At 43.3% G+C, this 21,129-nt stretch overlaps 1 protein-coding gene across 1 annotated transcript; it reads right to left on the minus strand.

Moving 5' to 3' along the window:
• Positions 1-938: 938 nt before the first annotated feature.
• On the minus strand, positions 939-18,131 carry LOC111954219 (pre-mRNA-processing factor 39). Its single transcript, XM_023973759.2, has 15 exons — positions 17,991-18,131; positions 9,514-9,662; positions 8,719-9,270; positions 8,448-8,573; positions 8,117-8,235; positions 7,408-7,575; positions 7,004-7,187; positions 6,376-6,483; positions 5,864-6,028; positions 5,259-5,385; positions 2,569-2,837; positions 2,230-2,414; positions 2,009-2,083; positions 1,747-1,849; positions 939-1,545 (listed from the first exon to the last, which is right to left on the minus strand). Exons 1-15 carry the CDS (start codon positions 18,001-18,003, stop codon positions 1,453-1,455), a joined length of 2,436 nt encoding a protein of 811 aa, XP_023829527.1. The 5' UTR covers positions 18,004-18,131; the 3' UTR covers positions 939-1,452.
• Between the last annotated feature and the right edge of the window lie 2,998 nt (positions 18,132-21,129).

Consider the following 21,129-nt stretch of genomic DNA (forward strand, 5'->3'; position numbering starts at 1 on the left):
ACAGGCCTACAAGCCCAGCCTCTCTCAGCCTATTGCAGACAGTCTGAGCACTGATAGAGGGATTATGCATTCCTGGTGTAACTCAGGCAGTTGTTGTTGCCATCCTGTACCTGTCTCGCAGGTGTGATGTTCGGATGTACCGATCCTGTGCAGCTGTTGTTACACGTGGTCTACCACTGCGAGGATGATCAGCTGTCCGTCCTGTCTTCGACGTCTCACAGTACGGACATTGCAATTTATTGCCCTGGCCACATCTGCAGTCCTCATACTTCCTTGCAGCATGCCTAAGGCACGTTCACACAGATGAGCAGGGACCCCGGGCATCTTTCTTTTGGTGTTTTTCAGTCAGTAGAAAGGCCTCTAGTGTTCTAAGCTTTCATAACTGTGATCTTAATTGCCTACCGTCTGTAAGCTGTTAGTGTCTTAATGACCGTTCCACAGGTGCATGTTCATTAATTTTTTATGGTTCATTGAACAAGCATGGGAAACAGTATTTAAACCCTTTACAATGAAGATCTGTGATCTATTTGGATTTTAACAAATTATCTTTGAAAGACGGTCATGAAAAAGGGATGTTTCTTTTTTTGCTGAGTTTATGTAGTGCACTGGCTGAGGTCACTCCCATCCACAACAWAAAAATCCAATTAGAACTGCTGGATTAAGACCATGATAAACTACATCATCTTTGTAGTGGTGGGTTGGACTTGGAACAAAAGCCAGCACACACCACATCCTACTGTACCACTCCATGACCAGGGTTGATGTCTGCTGAGTATGACCTATGCTTTCATCTATAAAATGTGTAGAAGGAGTAAGTACATGTCAATTACAGGAATGTATGATTGGAGAGCAAATTGCCTGTACCTACCCAATCTTAACGGTTACGCTGCAATGGCAATGATATTAAAAATGGTTAATTCAGGGAACAAAACAAGAAATAGGATATCAATGTCTTTATTATGAAATTAAGTCAAAATAAAAAAATGAATCTTCATTCATTTCTGTTCTTGTCCCAGAAAACAAAACAAACCTTAATCTTAGGAAAGCAGAGGAGAGGCTCAGGGAGGACTCGGAGCACAGCAGGTACCACTACCTCTATACGAATCTATAATCTGTATCAAACATAACTAGTTTCCCCACACAGAGATATCGAAGAGGAACCAATCTAAAATTAAAAACATATAATTTGGCGTAATTTTGACTGTGGGGGAAAAATAATAATCGGAAGTCCGCATCACCAACACATGCGTAAAGAACACAAAAAGCARCCAGTCAATGAATGATGGTGAGATGATGATTACAATGAATATGTCAAATGGCCAATGGAAACAAAAGGACATCAAACAACAAATCAAAGAGGATGGTCAAGCTGAGCGGTTGGGCTGGGTAGAAAGTATGCTTCCTCTGAATTTCTTCCTTCAGAAGGATCTCTGCCCATCGGTCTTTGAAACATCATGTTGGTGGAGGGGGGTAGTACTGGTTATACTGCTGGGCATACTGGTTGTACTGTCCCCAGGAATGCTGTCCCCAGTTATTGTACTGTTGCTGTAGAAGGAAAGCAAGGAAAGACAGGGTTAGTTGGCATTCCTGTCAGCGTCACCAGATGATAGAGTTCAACACTATAGTCCTCCCATTTTTTTTTTATTCTAGTGAGAACCAATTGTCAGGGATGGTATTACATGTGTCACCTTGCAATACAAATTGCATGTATAACAATGTTTGACKCCGTTCTATCATAGGACTCACTTGGTACCAGTTGTAGTTGTAGGCAGAGTTATCTCCCTGCATCATGTGCCCTGAGCTGGTGTGGTCGTCTGTACGCTGTCTCTTCGACTCGGGCTCCTGGGAGCTGCAGGGACACGAAGGAACAGGTTCATGTCAATCAAGAGCACCCAACTAAATCAATTCAGGTATGGCGATTCACAACCTGCTATGAAGCATCCTACGGTGTTGTACTCAATGTCGTAAATGTTAAACAGAGAGAGAAGTGAACAAATTCAAATCTTACCCATTCTCTGCTTTCCTCTTTGTCGACTCATGTTCTTTCAGAAGCTTCTGGTGTTCATCGTATGCAGTCACTAACCTGTGAGGACGGAAAAAGAGTACATGGTTGAGATTAGGAGTGCAAGCATGCCATATKGATTCATTGTCATTCATTGACCAATCAGAACACTGGTCAGTGAAAATGTACTCATTGTTTGAGGGTGTAGGTACTGTAGGTCAACTGACTTATTGATGTCGCTGCCAAAGTCCTCGAGGAACTCGAGCTTGCGCTGAGAGAAGGTGAGGCGGCAGTCGAGGGGCAGCGGGCTGCTCAGGGCGCGGTCGAAGCAGGCCAAGATTTCCGCCTCATTCTGCTGCACGTCCCCACTGTACTCCAGCTCTAGCAGGTTCAGGTACAGCTTAGGACTCGTCTGGAGACACACACACACACAGATTAATGATGAACTCAAATGGTTTCTCTAAACACATTTTCTCTGAATCAATCTCCCTTTGACACCATGTACTGTATCTCAATATCAAGATCCTGAACCAAGTGATTCCATTCATCTAGCTCTGTGATCTTACCTGGTCCTTGTCTATGGTGTCCAGCAACACTTTGCGGGCCTTGGTGAGGCTCCTCTGCACCTTCAGCAGCTGCCGGGCCAGCTTCACGGCGTAGAACGACGTCTCGCTGGCGTTCTTCCCCGATGCCATCGCCTCGCTCAGCAGGGCCTCTGCCTCCTCCAGATTGCCGTGGCGGCGTTCCAGGCTGACCCGCCGCAGACGCACCATGGCCAGACCCGGTACCACCTCTTCCAGAGACTTCAGGATGCCGCGTGCCTCCTCTATGTTCCCTGCAGGGAAACAAAACACCAAAACTCAGTTCCACTTCTGGGTTGAATGTTACTTACTAGTATGTGTAGACCGAGGCTACCAAGGCTTTTGAACTTCTATTACGTGATCGTCTCAGCCTCATTAGTCGAATGCACTTGTTTGTAAATCACATCAGGTAAAGGTCTGACAAGTGAAGTGTGTGAATCGTGGGGCTGGCACAATCGTACAACCAACAATTATGGACAATCACCATGAACCACAATTGTTTTGTCAGAATTGTCTTAACACATTCATTTTAATATGGTGGGGATTCATTTTTATTTTCAAATAGACAAAGTTTACCTAATAATCATTACGTTTTTACAGTTGAAGTCGGAAGTTTACATACACCTTAGCCAAATACATTTAAACTCAGTTTCACAATTCCTGACATTTAATCCAAGTAAAAATTACCTGTCTTAGGATCACCACTTTATTTTAAGAATGTGAAATGTCAGAATAATACACTGCTCAAAAAAATAAAGGGAACACTTAAACAACACAATGTAACTTCAAGTCAATCACACTTCTGTGAAATCAAACTGTCCACTTAGGAAGCAACACTGATTGACAATAMATTTCACATGCTGTTGTGCAAATGGAATAGACAAAAGGTGGAAATTATAGGCAATTAGCAAGACACCCCCAATAAAGGAGTGGTTCTGCACGTGGTGACCACAGACCACTTCTCAGTTCCTATGCTTCCTGGCTGATGTTTTGGTCACTTTTGAATGCTGGCGGTGCTTTCACTCTAGTGGTAGCATGAGACGGAGTCTACAACCCACACAAGTGGCTCAGGTAGTGCAGCTCATCCAGGATGGCACATCAATGCGAGCTGTGGCAAGAAGGTTTGCTGTGTCTGTCAGCGTAGTGTCCAGAGCATGGAGGCGCTACCAGGAGACAGGCCAGTACATCAGGAGACGTGGAGGAGGCCGTAGGAAGGCAACAACCCAGCAGCAGGACCGCTACCTCCGCCTTTGTGCAAGGAGGAGCACTGCCAGAGCCCTGCAAAATGACCAGCAGACCACAGACCTTGTGGGTAGCCTTCCCACAATAAATTGGGTGAATTTTGGCACATTCCTCCTGACAAAGCTGGTGTAACTGAGTTAGGTTTGTAGGCCGCCTTGCTCGCACACGCTTTTTCAGTTCTGCCCACAAATTTTCTATAGGATTGAGGCCAGGGCTTTGTGATGGCCACTCCAATACCTTGACTTTGTTGTCCTTGAGCCATTTTGCCACAACTTTGGAAGTATGCTGGGGGGTCATTGTCCATTTGGAAGACTCATTTGCGACCAAGCTTTAACTTCCTGACTGATGTCTTGAGATGTTGCTTCAATATATCCACATAATTTTCCTCCTCATGGTGCCATCTATTTTGTGAAGTGCACCAGTCCCTCCTGCAGCAAAGCACCCCCACAACATGATGCAGCCACCCCCGTGCTTCACGGTTGGGATGGTGTTCTTTGGCTTGCAAGCCTCCCCGTTTTTCCTCCAAACATAACGATGGTCATTATGGCCAAATAGTTCTATTTTTGTTTCATCAGACCGGAGGACATTTCTCCAAAAAGTACGATCTTTGTCCCCATGTGCAGTTGCAAACCGTAGTCTGGCTTTTTTTATGGCAGTTTTGGAGCAGTGGCTTCTTCCTYGCTGAGCAGCCTTTCAGGTTGCCGATATAGGACTCGTTTTACTGTGGATATAGATGCTTTTGTACCTGTTTCCTCCAGCATCTTCACAAGGTCCTTTGCTGTTGTTCTGGGATTGATTTGCACTTTTCACACCAAAGTACGTTCATCTCTAGGAGACAGACAGCTCCTTCCTGAGCAGAATGACGGCTGCGTGGTCCCATGGTGTTTATACTTGCGTACTATTGTTTGTACAGATGAACATGGTACCTTCAGGCATTTGGAAATTGCTCCCAAGGATGAACCAGACTTGTGGAGGTCTAAAACTTATTTTCTGAGGTCTTGGCAGATTTATTTTGATTTTCACATTATGTCAAGCAACGAGGCACTGAGTTTGAAGGTAGGACTTGAAATACATCCACAGGTACACCTCCAATTGACTCAAATGTCAATTAGCCTATCAGAAGCTTCTAAAGCCATGACATCATTTTCTGGAATTTTCCAAGCTGTTTAAAGGCACAGTCAACTTAGTGCATTGTAAACTTCTGACCCACTGGAATTGTGATACAGTGAATATAAGTGAAATAATCTGTCTGTGAACAATTGTTGGGAAAATGACTTGTGTCATGCACAAAGTAGATATCCTAACCAACTTGCCAAAACTATAGTTTGTTAACAAGAAATTTGTGGAGTGGTTAAAACAACAAGTTAAAATTCCATAACCGTCACAGCTTTATGTGAATGTGATGTTAAGTGGGAACTAKAAACACCACTCACCCTGCTGCTCCTCGAACGCGGCCCACAGCAGGTGAATGTTGGGCTTCTTGGATAGGTGGATGGTACACGCCTTCTTGTACACATGTCGCACTCCCTCAATGCTGTAGCTCTCTAGATATTTTGCGTACTTCAGTATGAAGCAAGAGAAAGAGAGGGTTGGAGAAAGAGGGGAGGACGGGGTGGATGGAGAGCAGGAGGTGGAGAGAAGACGAGGAAGGGAAGGTGACAACAACATTTTAAAACACCCATTTCCGGTTTGCTCAACCAGTGAATTTCTTCATTGACAAGATCGTGTTTTTAGAAATGTTCTTTGTAAACCCATCAGCACCTTCATGGAACCAATAAGATAAGTTTCTGTAAGGTAGTGGGAGACGGAGAAGATGCAACGTAGTAGTTGGCAAATGCTGGAGTCAAATCTTGTGTGGCAAAGCTGGCCATCCCCTAATACAACAGATACAGTGATTAACAGATCAACGTTACACGCAAAGAAGAGATGTTCAGGACGATTTACTGTTGTCAGGAAGTGATGCAATCGTTGATGGGGGAAGTGCGGGGGTCATTATTTTTGAGGTGGGGTTGAAGATCAAATGTTATGGTTGGGTTACCTTCATCCAGAAGTCCTCGTAGAGAGCACAGGCGATGAGGCAGCGTTCGAACAAAACGACCACACGTTCGGGAGTGCCATTCTCCATCTCAAAGTCCAGATACTCCTTCCAGTTGCTGAGCTGGGTCTTCTCCAGGGCTTTAACGTGGAAGTAGGGCCGTTTTATCTACGAGGGGAAAAGGGAAACGCGGCATTCAAAATGGCGGCGGACCAAAATGTACAACCATTTCAAAAGTAACGTTATTAACAATGGAAGGAAATTAATGAGGGATAGTTCACCCCAAAAATCAACATRTATTTTCATACCTCGTATTCCATCTACTGTGTAGACATCTGTAGGCCTCAATCCCAAATGAATGGGAAAGAGTGGCACCATCCAATTCCATCTCCACCCAGCTTGACAAAGCCCACTTTAGAGGTATGAAAACTTTGAGGTGAACTATTCCTTTTAACATTATGAAATACAATTGGATGATATTCTGATCATTAAAAAAGACAGATGTCAGTACTCACCCCTTCCTCAAAGGCCCAGCGTTTGCTGACCTCCTGCTCGTTTTGGTTGAACACCTCCTGGCGTAACTCGATCACCTTGTGGCGCATGTTCTCAATCTCCGTCACTCTCTAAACATAACACAAGACACCCAACGTTAATTGCTTGACTTTAAAACAATCTCGTAACCATCTCATTCTCCACTGATGTGCAAACTGCATGTCCTGCTGCCAAGGTTATTTACATCACCCTGAGGCTGAAAGAGAGCCAGAGACAAGCAGGGGCTCTGCCTGTCGAAGGTGTTGGGGCCTACCCAGGGACCGAGGCCCACCCCGGGACAGGGTATGTACCATATACACCCTGTCTGTAGGCCAGTCCTGGTGCTGGCGACTGGAGAGGACGAGGGGAGTCACTCAACTAGGCCAGCCAGCCCACGATCCATCCATTCCAAATCCCTGACTGGATGATGCCCACGTACTCATTGGCTTGGCTGCTGACGGAAAGACACCTCTTCAAACCTGCACAGATGTGTGTTTCACCCCATGGATGATGTCTCCATGGGTGATAATGAAGAGACAAGGGCCTCCTTCCTAACCCTCTGGCATGTTGTGGTACATCAACCCCCCTGAAGGTGAGGCGGCGGAGTCGTACCTTAGCAGGATCTGGGAGGTCCTCGGTGCCGGCTGGGAGACCCTCGGGCTCCGCGGGTGTTGCTTCCTCTCCTTCCTCATTGACGGTGACTGCATTGGCTTTGGCTAGCTCCACCCGGAGCTGGACAAACTCCTCCTCTGACAGGAAGTGTTTGGGGTTGTTGTTCTGCACATGCTCTTTGAACCTGAAGAATGACAATTAGTACATCACTAAGAGAACAAAAAGTACGACCAGAAAATAGTTCCCCTGAAAGTAAGTGTGGCTGGTTAGAACTAAGGTTAACACTGGCATTAGAACTAATGCCAGTGTTTCATTTCTCTGAGCTACCCACTACCTGAGATGTAGACCATAACCCTCATGGACGGTTTATCAAAACCTATTGTGAATGAGCTGAACCGTCATACCTCTGGAGGTGCTGGGAGTAGAGCTGGGTGGGTATGCCCAGGATACGATCGTAGATGGCCGTGACGTTGGCCAATTTCTCCTGCTCCGTCTCCCAGTTGATGTAGGCCTCCCACAGACGGTCAGAGCGGAAGTCTGTCCCTGCTGCCAACACAGCATGCTCATACGCACTGTAGGAACACAGACGACATGATTAACAATCAGGGTTGGGTAGGTTACTTTCTAAATGTAATTTGTTACAGTTATCTGTCCACATTTATCAGTAATGTAACTGTTGGATTACCCAAACTTAGTAACGTAATCTGATTACTTTCCCTTTAAAAAGGCATTAGAAGAAGACAAAAAGGATCCATGTGTGTCATCATAGTGGTCTTTGACTTGTCAGACTAGCTCAGGTGGAACAAACTTAAACTTGCACCCTTTTTCAATGCTGAATGGAAGATCAATGAGAAAACAAAGGTGTCAATACATTTTTTCTGAATATTACTATTTTTCAAAAGCATTTGTAATCTGATTAGTTATGTTTTTGGAAAACAAATTACTCCCCAACCCTGTTAACAATACACTATGACCTGTAAAATCGGTAAAACACTTGGTTTTGGTTGTGGAATTGTCACAAGGCTCTCGCGCACCTAACTTGTGGATATACAGGAGTGTGTGTGTTGAGGTGCGGCGTTTCACTTTTCAGTGAGGACAGAGCTCTTTACTCACGCTCTAATGCGTGACGRTGTCTCTGGGTCTTCAGGGTCAGCGTTGTCCTTGATGAAGGACAGGTAGTGGAGCCACAGGTCCACACTGAGGGGGATGGCATGCACACCCCGCCGGTACACCTGGGGATAGGAGGCAAAAACGACATTGGGGAATGAGACAACCAGTGTGAAAAGCCGAATGAATGCCACAGCAAGAACCCAAACAGTAGACAGAACAAAGCTCCAGCCACTAACCCTGTCAAGCCCTTTCAGATCAGGACAGGAGGAGAAGATGTCCATTTACACTATTAAATACCACTGCATGAGCCCAGCGATGGAAGACAAAGACTTACCTCCTCTGCCACCTGTGCATTGCCATGTTTCTTCTCAGTGTCAGCTAACTTCTTCCAGTAGCCGTAGCAGTAGGGGTAGCGCAAGAAAAACGCATCAAACGCCTTCCGCACCACACCTAGATGATTCTGAGGCGGCAAAAAAATGACATTTACAACTTGCTTACTGACAGAAAAACCTCAATGTTTACATGTAGTTTAATAGAGCAGATAAAACCTAGCCACAATAGAAGCAAGGGTCAACATAAAAATTCCAGGACTTTTCCACACTCACCTCTTGCTCCACATACTGCAGCAGGTAGACCCAACCATTGAAGTCATCAGGGTTCTCCTCACACCCTTTAGCCAGCTTCTCATACTCAGAAGGGATAAGAGGCTCAGTAGGGACAGCTGGTTCTTCAACAGGTTCCCCCTGCTCTGTCTCTTTGGATTCGTCAAGTTCCATGTTAGCTGGGCTACCATCTTCTGCAACCATTGGTGGCTGGGCTTGGACTCGATCTTGTTGCTGTTCTACAGCGTCGGACAACTTGTCGCTCTGTATCAGAGGCTCTGTGGCTGTGTTGTGCCCATCCTGACTCTCGTCTGACGATGCCTCCATTTGGTTCTGTTGTTCTGCCTGTGGAGAACCAGACTGCTCATCTGAATCCTCATGCTCCCGACGCTCCTCTTGGAAGAGTTCAGCACTCGCTAGCTGGAAGTGCTGCACCGCCTGTTCAACAGATCCAAGATCAGACTGCTGGACCTGGTGCTGCTCTATTACCTCTGGTGACGATTGATCTGACTCTGAGTCCGAGTCGTGGATAACCGTGGTGAGGTTATGGGGATCCTGGTCAAGGGGGAAGGAAATTATTACCAACAAGCAACTAAGAAAATAGGTAAGGGACTGCCTCATGTTTGAGAGAGCACCACTATTGAAAGATGGAAGTGTTGGTGTTTAGACCTACTAGTAATGCAGGCAGACAAAATAGCATTTGCTATGAATAATAACAAAAGGGATACATTGGCTTTGTCATTACAACTACATGAAGGGCAAAAGAGGTCAAACCCCACGTGCATTTCCCACACTGACCTGATCCATGGTCCATTCAGCAGCATGCGTGAGGACAGGCAGGTCGGGGAGGAAGTCCTCTCCGTTGCCCTCCATGGCTGGGGAATCCACACTCTCAGGGCTGTCTGTGTCCAACATCCCCGTCATGGGCTCGTCTGAGAGGTGCAGGTCTGGGGAGAGGAACACACAATGCACGTCAATATCACAAAATCGAGAAGGGACAGTAATTATTAGTTAGTATTACAGGAAATTGATGTGGAATCAGTTCTGACTGGGTGATATGGAAGTCCCWTGTTTAATGAAATGTCACAGAAAATGTCCAACCTAGGAGTGTGAACCAAGTTGGGATCCTTAACTTTAATATAAACCTCTAACCAAAAAAAAACGGTCTTCACCCACTGCACGTAAATATAATCACAGTTCAGTTACACAACCAACATTTTTTATTTTTATTTATTTTTTTAACATGTTATAGCCGATAGGTTATAATGGCCTGTGGAGATTGTGTAATTCAAATAAAACCAGAGAGGAAGAGGCAAACTTTAGGCTACTTGGTGAATTTGCAAGGCATGCAAGACAAGATATTGCGAGATGCAGATTACCAAAACATATGAGCACGCTTCTTCTGCCTCTCTCAATCCCGCCGTCACGCTGGCTTGCCTGCGCTGTCTCTTCACTAATGATGCAAGTGTGTGTTCAAGCACGGGGTAGCCTACTCATAGTTTTTGCCGCATGAAATCACAGTAGACTACCGGTAGCATGTATCGATTACGCTTTTCAGGCGTAATGGAATGTGGCCCCTTGAAAGTGCCTCGGCTACAGCATATCTGTCTGTTAGGGTAGGCTACCCTACGTTTTATTGTTTTATGCCAGCACAAAACCTTCTCTGGTGATATGAACAGACATTTTACTTGTCTGTAAAGGAACGCCACTTCTGAAGCCGGACTAAAGTCCATCACTAGGCAACCAGAACTGTCAACCAAATAAATCGAGCYGCTTCGTGCAGCCTGCACGCAGATCACTCTTTCCTAAAAGAAAGTACTGTTTGTAAAATACCAAGACATTTAGTAGAAATACAACATCTAGCTACCATAAAAATAAAAAAGGTATTAAAACACAACAGCAGCACATCAATCAGCAACCTTTGTTGTAAAAGGAAAAAACTGAATATTTTAAGCCAGAGAAGAATTCTACCATCTGACAATAGTACAAAGATTTTTTATAACTAACCGAAGAATGACCACAGCCTGTCGTTTCCAACGGGAACAAATGAGTCAGTGGGCAGAACAAGGAAGGAGGTTGGAGATTCAATTGGCGCATTCTAGCATGCATTTGCATATTTCCGTTAGGGAACACCTACTCTGAAGTGTGCAATAACTCAATTTACCATTGTACTCCTAAACATATATATATAAATACACACATATATAAATATATATGTATTTATTTACTTGGCACACAGTGAAGTTAACAAAACKTTGCCCCTTTGTTCATAACAGCTTCTAGTTTTGGGAACAGAAAACTGTATTGAGATCAATTGTTTAAAAATCGAGGAGAAAATGTGTAGAATGTCTGCCGAAATCCATCTTGTTCCATCTTCGGTAGCGAGTAGAAACGCCAAGTGGATGCTTCACATTTATACATCCCGTGAAATATCTGTCTCATTGTTCTGTGGTACAGAACTGAGGCACCACTTTCTAAAAAAATTCTGAAAAATGGTATCAATTGTCGCTATTAGGGTTGCACATTTTGTGGAATGTTCAGAGGTCGAAACTTTCCGTGGGTATTAATATTAAAACCATTTAAATGTAGATGTTTATTGCATTGGATATATTTACCATATCATATGGAGACAAACATAAACCTTTAACATTATCATAAGTAGACATAACTGCAAGTGATTAAATCCTTCCAATAGAAATAAAATAACAATTTAGTTACAAATTGAACTTTAAAATGAGTTGACCTTTTACATGGGATGATCTCACTGAACAACAAAGGGAATATTGAATGATCCCCCAATGATCCATCGCATCTCCCCCAAAAAAATTCAACATACATCTGTAAAATGATAGTCCAGAAACTAAAGCTTTGGTTGTCTTCCTCTCAGGCTTCCATGTCTTCTCCCTGGACCTCCTCAATGTCCACCTCTTGAACATCAGACTCTGAGGCCTCATCTTCACTGTCACTTTCCAACCTTGTTGAGGATGGTTCGCTGTCGGGCTCACAAAGCCTCAAATTTGCCCAGATGGCCACCAAYTTTCAACCCTTGTATTGGTCAGCCTGTTGCGTGCTTTGGTGYGAGTATTCCTAAACAAGGACCAGTTGCGCTCTGAGGCAGCCGATGTTCGTGGGATTTGGAGGATGATGGAGACAACAGGGAAAAGAGCCTCAGATCCACAAAGTCCCTTCCACCAGGTGGCTGATGAGATATGTTGGCACGACGGCCACATTGCATCTCCATCCCAAAGCCCTTGCTTTGAAGTGTACTTCGCCAGACTACCAAGAACCTTTGCCCTCATCCAGGCCAAGGTGGCGAGACAGTAGTGATGACACCATAGGCCTTGTTGATCTCTGCACCAGACAGGACACTCTTGCCAGCATACTTGGGGTCCAACATGTACGCTGCAGTGTGTACGGGCTACAGGCAATAGTCTTCACGCTTTTTGATGTATTTCAGAACTGCAGTTTCCTCTGCTTGGAGCAACAGGGAAGTGGGCAGGGCAAAACGGATTTCTCCTCTTACATCTGCAAGCAGAGTCTGAACATCAGACAGGATGGCATGGTCAATCCGTGCAATGRCTATTGCAATAGGWTTCAGGAGTTTCAGGCTGCTTACCACTCTCTCCCAAAATACATCACCCATTTAAGCAAAATTCCACAAATTTCAGGGCTTAAAACTTCTTATGGATAGGGGGCAGCATTTTCACATTTGGATGAAAAGCGTGCCCAGAGTAACCTGCCTCCTACTCAGTCCCAGATGCTAATATATGCATATTAGTAGTAGTATTGGATAGATAACTTCTCAAGTTTCTAAAACTGTTTGAATGATGTCTGTGAGTATAACAGAACTCATATGGCAGGCAAAAACCTAAGAAAAAAAATCCAACCAGGAAGTGGGAAATCTGAGGTTTGTAGTTTTTCAACTCAGCCCCTATTGAATATACAGTGGAATATGGGTCACCTTGCACTTCCTAGGGGTTCCACTAGACGTCAACAGTCTTTAGAACCTTGTCTGGTGCTTCTACTGTGAAGTGGGGCCGAATGAGAGGGGAATGAGTCAGAGGTCTGCCAGCAGCCACGAGCTGACCATGCACGTTCACATGACAGGTAGCTCCCGTTCCATTTGCTTTTCTGAAGACAAAGGAATTCTCCGGTTGGAACATTGAAGATTAATGATAAAAACATCCTAAAGATTGATTCTATACATCGTTTGATTTGTTTCTACGACCAGTAATATTACTTTTTGGAATTTCCATCTGACATTTCCGCTGGACTTGCCCGCGCCTCGTGGGTTTCGATTTGTTTACTAAAMSCCCAAACAAAAGAGGAGGAATTTGGACATAAATKATGGACTTTATGGAACAAATCAAACATTTATTGTGRAACTGGGATTCCTGGGAGTGCATTCTGACGAAGATCWTCAAAGGTAAGTGAATATTTATAATGCTWTTTCTGACTTATGTTGACTCCAACATGGCGGATATATTCTTGGGTTGTGAATGTCTGAGCGYSGTACTCAGATTATAGCATGGTTTGCTTTTTCCGTAAAGTTTTTTTGAAATCTGACACRGTGGTTGCATTAAGGAGAAGTATATCTTTAAATCTGTGAATAACACTTGTATCTTTTATTAATGATTATTATGAGTATTTCTGTGATTTGATGTGGCTCTGTGCAAATTCACGGGATGTTTTGGAGGCAAAGCCAAATGTAAACTGAGGTTTTTGGATATAAATAATAACTTGATCGAACAAAACATACATGTATTGTGTAACATGTTGTCCCGGGAGTGTCATCCGATGAAGAATATCAAAGGTTAGTGATTCATTTTATCAATATTTCTGCTTTTTGTAAAATAATAAAAATAATAATAATAAATTAATAAACCTTTTTATTATTTTTTTTTTTTTTAATCGCTGTATGCTTTCTGTGACTAGTTGCTGACCTAACATAATGATATGTTCTGCTTTTGCCGAAAAGCTTTTTTGAAATCGGACACTGTGGTTGGATTAACGAGAACTTTATCTTTAAAATGGTGCCTAATACTTGTATGTTTGAGAAAATTTAAATATGAGATTTCTTTTGATTGAATTTGGCRCCCTAAATTTCATTGGCGAGTTAACTTGCGGTAGATAACGTCATCGCCCGGCCCTAGAGGTCATACATGCGTAATAGCACCATTATTCAGCATTGTAAATTTACTTGGAATTTATGAGTTATCATTTTAATGGAAAACCGATTAAGAAAATAGCAGTTTAAGTGTTAAGCAAAATTGTCAATTTGTCACAGCCCTATTCCATATGCACAAATATCTTATTTCTCAAATCGCACTTTTTTCCTACGTTCTCTAAATAAGCTTTTTTTTTTTTTTTTAACAATGAAAAGGTCAATACACTGCATTTCAAACAGCCAGGAATAATGTAATTAATTCAGGGCGTCTAAAATTATACCKTGGCTAAATATAGGCTTTCCACAAACATAAGACCCACTAATATTGTAATTATTTTAACAAAATAAATTGGATCTGCTTTTTTGCAATAATCACTGATCTGGCTTTCAAGTCTATGAAAATGCAATTTTTGTTACAAATTTAACCAGAACCATGCACAGCCACAAATAATGACAAACTTCTAGCAGCAGGCATTATAGAAAATTATTAACACAGGTACCATAAACACTCAAGTGAGTAACCAGCTAAACTTTATATTTAAAGTCTAGCCAACTTGGATCTACTTGCTTGCCAACAAGGTAGAATAGTGAAACTTACGAATACACCTGTCCATCACTAACTACTTGAACAACAGCCTGTTCACTTTGTTTAGACACTGAAATCAAGTGGCCTACCTGTATAAAAAGATGCTTAGGCTATTTCTCAGAATGAGAACGAGTTGCCAATGTCTTATATAAATGCACCTTATGCTCATTTATAAAACACAGACAATACATTTAGCACATAAGTATGTGGCTAAAATGCTGCTAGCAGTACGTTGTGAGACAGAAACTGAACATACACTTTCCACAATCATGTTCTACATTTTGGGAGTCGAGACCAAAAAAAAGTATCGTTAGAAAAGATTCTCAACTATTACAGTAAAATAATGTCTAAGTGTTTCGGAGTCCATATGCCCAAATCTGTTGGACCAAACCTCAACCGCAAATAGCGAGTTTAAACTGTTCGTTGTCAGAGAGGAAGAAGTTATCTTTTGTCATTGTGTTTGGCAGGGGCTTGGTGTCTGTGTAAAGTCCCTACAGCACAGGAGCGAAGGAGACAAAAATGATTAAGGCAGGAAAATGTCAACCTTGATACTTGCAACAATGCTCTAACACATGAATTTTAGTTAATACGATATGGTCGCCCAGCCCTCGAGTAAGAAGTGGATCCAGACAGTGTTGACATAAAATGCAATGCCAAAGGTCACATTGACATAACTGGGTTATGCGTAGCCTCCTTTCCGAATCCAAGAGTGAAATACTAACATGTAGGCTCAGCATCCCTGAACAGTCCATTACAAGTAAGAATGCTGAACAAACTTAATTTCAACTTTACTTGTTGTCCCCCGATTTCGGCAACATATTGTAGGTAATATAATACAAAATATCTACAGGGAAGTGTTATCAACATGACTTTCAGTACGCTGATCTGTATATCGGTTTGTATTTCCGTTTCAGAATTTGTAATACTAATGAAATTTGCACTTATACAAGCACCTGCACAATGTGGTTGAGCCTAACCAAAAAGGAATTCAAAATCTTCCAGCTGATTGCGAGGAAACATACATCACGTGCAATGCCTCAAGAGATTGAAAATACAAGCTACAGAACCTTCAATGCAGTCGGAAAGTATTCAGACCCCTTCACTTTTTCCACATTTGTAACGTTACAGCCTTATTCTAAAATGGATTAAATAGTCCGTCCCCCCCTCAATCTACACACAATACAAAAAAACTGATTATACATTTTTTATTTGCCAACATTTAACTGAAATCACATTTACATAAGTATTCAGACCCTTTAATCAGTACATTGTTGAACCACCGTTGTCAGCGATTACAGGCTTGAATCTTCTTGGGTATGACGCTACAATCTCGGCACACCTGTATTTAGGGAGTGTCTCCCATTCTTCTCTGCAGAGCCTCTCAAGCTCTGTCAAGTTGGATGGGGAGCGTCGCTGCACAGCTACTTTCAGGTTTCTTCAGAGATGTTCGATCAGGTTCAAGTGCAGGCTCTGGCTGGGCCACTCAAGGACATTGAGAGACTTGTCCCGAAGCCACTCCTGCGTTGTCTTGGCTGTGTGCTTAGGGTCATTGTCCTGTTGAAAGGTGAACCTTCACCCCACTCTGTTCCTCTATCCTGACTTGTCTCCTAGCCCCTGCCGCTGAAAAACATCCCCACAGCATGATGCTGCCACCACCATGCTTCACCGCAGGGATGGTGCCAGGTTTCCTCCAGACGTGACACTTGCAATGCAGGCCAAAGAATCTTGTTTCTCATGGTCTGGGAGTCTTTAGGTCTCTTTTGGCAAACTCCAAGCGGGCTGTCATGTGCAGCCTCCTTTTACTGAGGAATGGCTTCCGTCTGGCCCCTCTACCATAAAGGCCTGATTGGTGGAGTGCTGCAGAGATGGTTGTCCTTCTGGAAAATGCTCCCATCAGGGTTTTGGTCACCCCCCCCAATACCAAGGCCCGACTCCCCCATTTGCTCAGTTTGACTGGGCAGCCAGCTCTAAGAAGAGTTTTGCTGGTTCCGAACTTCTTCCATTTCAGAATGATGAAAGCCACTGTACTTGGAGACCTTCAATGCTGCAGAACATTTTTGGTACCCTTCCGCAGATCTGTGTCTCGACTAAATCCTGCCATGAAGCTCTACGGATAATTCMTTTGAACTCATGGCTTGGTTTTTGCTCTGACATGCACCGTCAACTGTGGGACCTCATATTGACAGTTGTGTGCCTTTCCAAATCATGTCCAATCAATTAAATTAACCACAGGTGAACTTCAATCACGTTGTAGAAACATCTCAAGGATGATCAATGGAAACAGGATTTACCTGAGCACAATTTCGAGTCTCATTGCRAAGGGTCTGAAATAAGGTATTTTTTTGTGCGCTAAAATTATCCAAAACTTACTTTCGCTTTGGCATTACGTGGTATTGTGTGTATATTGATGAGAAAACAAATTATTCCATTTTAGAATAAGGCTGTAAAATGTGGAAAAGGTGAAGGGGCCTGAACACTTCTCGAATGCACAGTAACGCAAAAAAATTGGGTAAACAACATTATTTCCACGTCCTACCACCAAAAAGGACCAAGAGCATGTACAACTGTTAAGTACGGATACATATTTTTATTAAACATTCTGGCCTGTAAAGAGTATTGCGTCTTTTTAGGGCGACTTCGATCAGCCTGAAAGTCCATGGAGCAACCATGGTAACAATTTGATGTTTAGGCAGGGTTATAGGTTCCTGTGGCATCTCTAGTAATGCACTAAAACAGATTTTTTTATATATATATATATATATATATATTTATGATCCAAATGTCCACATATGGCTAACTAAGTAAACTGAAAACGTAACAAAATAAATGTCCAGATTAGTAACCTGAACCATTCAAGTCATGCTCAACTTTATTCAAGTAGTTGTAAACCAAAGAATCCCCACCGACCGCAGCTCCTGACTTTTTCAGTCACACCGACTTGTGCAAGCATGCGTACTTCCGTGTTTAGGAACATAGCTAGCATGTCAGCTAGCACAGGCGCGCGTGTTGGCGTATAGTAACGTTAGCTATCATATATAACTAAACATTTTACTTGCTCAATCAACAACGACCAAAATAGCTTACTATCTAGCTAGCACACTTGTAATGATAGCTAGCCAGACATCATTGAAGCACGACGCGGTAAACACAACAGTGAAGTTGGCTTAGTAACCTAACTAACCGTAGCTAGTTAATTCAAACGGATCTAAATACCTAACTTACCCACTGACTGTATATCCTCGGAAATAAGACGTTAGTAAAGTCCACATATGCTGCGTGTCATTGTAATGATAGTAGGGAAAGGCGACCGTTTAATTTTAATCCAATAATTGGCTGAAAGTCTTACAAACAGTACCACAGCGTAGTTATGTCTTCAACCCTGCCTTGGTTTGGGCCTAACGACGTTAGCTGCTAGCTAGCCAGACCGCACACGTCCACCACCATCTTCACATTACAGCAAGCGGAGTGGTAACAAGTTCAGGGGAAAACATGTATAAAAATAAATAAAAAATCCCAACTTACCAGTATCTTCCATGAAATTCAGTTTAGACAAATGTGTATTTCTGTTACTTTAAACGTATCTAACCAACAACATGTAGCCGCGTTTCTACTCTCATTCTCCAGCGACAACTTTGAGGAGGCTTCGGAAGGGCAGACAGAATGTGCGCATGCGTAAGGTTCTCAATAGTTACCACAAACACAAAGTCAAAATGGCTATATCGTAAACATTTGCTTTTGGTTTAAGGTTTGGGTCAGGTATAAGGTTAGCAGTGTATTTCATGTTATGTTTAAAAACAGATTTAAATTAGATTCATTGTAGAAAGAGGCGGAGTTTAGCCATAATGTATTTGTGGCTATAGTAACTAGTGACGACCCATGCGTACTGTAGGGGGGCGGATCCACTAATATAATGGCTGTGTTCGAGAGGATCAAAATCGTAATATATCATGGCTAAATTGTGACTGACTGATCTACAAAAAATAAAGAGTAGTTATTTATGATATAATGTTCTTTGTTGAGTAGTCAGTCGACAGTCGCCTGCAGCCGGCTCCAATGTCGAACAAGCCCAAAGTAACCAAGAATGGTTACACTGTATATCTGTCGACTTGTGTTTGTCTGGCTACTTTGTAATGAATCCAACAAACGTAGCCAGTAGAGGCTGCAGTCACGGATTTATGCAAAAAGGTGAATAAGAATAAGATAATAATATACCTATTTGTCATTGGCTTTGTTGCCACTATTTTACATGATTTAAAAAACAAACATTTATTTATCATTGAACTGTAGAAGAATTGAAATGGGAGCATAGATTTGACTAAGGTATAGATTAGAAATAATAGAAAAAATCCATTGTAGGCGAGTGTATTAACTGACATTTAACCTCTCCCTGACCTACATGTTTCAAGCAGACCACCATAGTCCCTGTACCCAAGAAAGTGAAGGTAACCTGCCTAAGTGACTACCGCCCCGTAGCACTCACGTCGGTAGCCATGAAGTGCTTTGAAAGGCTGGTCATGTCTCACATCAACACCATCATCCCGGAAACTCTAGACCCAAAACAATTCGCAAACCCCCCCAAAAGATCCACAGATGATGCCATCTCAATCGCACTCCACACAGCCCTTTCCCACCTGGACAAAAGGAACACCTATGTGAGAATGCTATTCATTGACTACAGCTCAGCGTTCAACACCATAGTGCCCTCAAAGCTCATCACTAAGCTAAGGTCCCTGGGACTAAACACCTCTCTCTGCAACTGGATGATGGACTTCCTGACCTGCCGCCTCCGGGAACAGCTGATGCTCTCATGCATGTTTCAGTATTACTTGCCTCGAAGCAATCATAGAAGTAATTTAGTTTGTCTGGTAGGCTCGTGTCACTGGGCAGCTCTCGGCTGTGCTTTCCTTTGTAGTCCGTAATAGTTTGCAAGCCCTGCCACATCCGACGAGTGTCGGAACCGGTGTAGTAAGATTCGATCTTAGTCCTGTATTGATGCTTTGCCTGTTTGATGGTTCGTCGGAGGGCATAGCGGGATAATCTTATAAGCTTCCGGGTTAGAGTCCCGCTCCTTGAAAGCGGCAGCTTTATCCTTTAGCTCAGTGCGAATGTTGCCTGTAATCAATGGTTTCTGGTTGGGGTATGTACGTACAGTCACTGTGGTGACGACGTCATCGATACACTTATTGGTGTAGCCAGTGACTGATGTGGTGTACTCCTCAATGMMATCGGAGGAATCCCGGAACATATTCCAGTCTGTGCTAGCAAAACAGTCCTATTGTTTAGCATCTGCTTCATCTGACCACTTTTTTATTGACCGAGTCACTGGTGCTCACTGCTTAAATTTTTGCTGATAAGCAGGACTCAGGAGAATAGAATTATGATCAGATTTTCCAAATGGAGGGCGAGGGAGAGCTTTGTACGCGTCTCTGTGTGTGGAGTAAAGGTGGTCTAGATTTTTTCCCCTCTGGTTGCACATTTAACATGCTGGTAGAAATTAGATAAAACATATTTAAGTTTCCCTACATTAAAGTCCCTGGCCACTAGGAGCGCCGCCTCTGGATAAGCGTTTTCCTGTTTGCTTATGGCCGTATACAGCTCATTGAGTACGGTCTTAGTGCCAGCATCGGTTTGTGGTGGTAAATAGACAGCTACAAAGAATATAGATGAACTCGCTAGGTAGATAGTGTGGTCTACAGCTTATCATAAAATACTCTCCCTCAGGCAGGCAAAACCTTGAGACTTCCTTAGTCGAGACTTCCTTCCTTAGTGCACCAGCTGTTGTTTACAAATATACATAGACCGCCACCCATTGTCTTACCAGAGGATGATGTTCTATCCTGCCGATACAGTGTATAACCCAGCCAGCTGTATGTTATTCTTGTCGTCGTTCAGCCACGACTCGGTGAAACAAGATATTACAGTTTTTAATGTCCCGTTGGTAGGATATACGTGATTGTAGTTCGTCCACTTTATTATCCAGCGACTGTACGTTGGCCAATAGTACCGATGGCAAAGGCAGATTAGCCACTCATCGCCTAATCCTCACAAGGCACCCCGATCTCCATTCGCGATATCTCTGTCTCCTTCTCCTGCGAATGACAGGGATGAGGGCCCTTTCGGGTGTCTAGAGTAAATCCCTCTCGTCCAACTCGTTAAAGAAACACCATCATTAAGTTTGCTGACCACACAACATTGGTAGACCTGATCACAGACAACGATGAGACAGCCTATAGGGAGGAGGTCAGAGACCTGGTGGTGGGGTGCCAGGACAACAACCTCTCCCTCAAACTATCATGGTCCAAAAACACACCACGACAGTTGTGAAGAGGGCACTAGAACACCTTTTCCCCCTCAGGAGACTAAAAAGGTTTGTCATGGTTCCCTAGATCCTCAAAAAGTTCTASAGCTGCACCATCAAGAGCAACCTGACCGGTTACATCATCGCCTGGTATGGCTACTGCTCGGCATCCGACCGCAAGGCGCTACAGAGGGTAGTGCGTACGGCCCAATACATCACTGGGGCCAAGCTTCCTGCCATCCAGGACCTATATAATAGAGTACCCCATGGTGAGAGTAGGGTTATGGTATGGGCAGGCATAAGCTATGGACAATGAACTCAATTGTCTTTTATCGATACCAATTTGAATGAGCAGAGATACCA

The sequence above is a fragment of the Salvelinus sp. IW2-2015 genome, linkage group LG28, assembly GCF_002910315.2.
Source record: "Salvelinus sp. IW2-2015 linkage group LG28, ASM291031v2, whole genome shotgun sequence".
Taxonomy (NCBI): Eukaryota; Metazoa; Chordata; class Actinopteri; order Salmoniformes; family Salmonidae; genus Salvelinus; species Salvelinus sp. IW2-2015.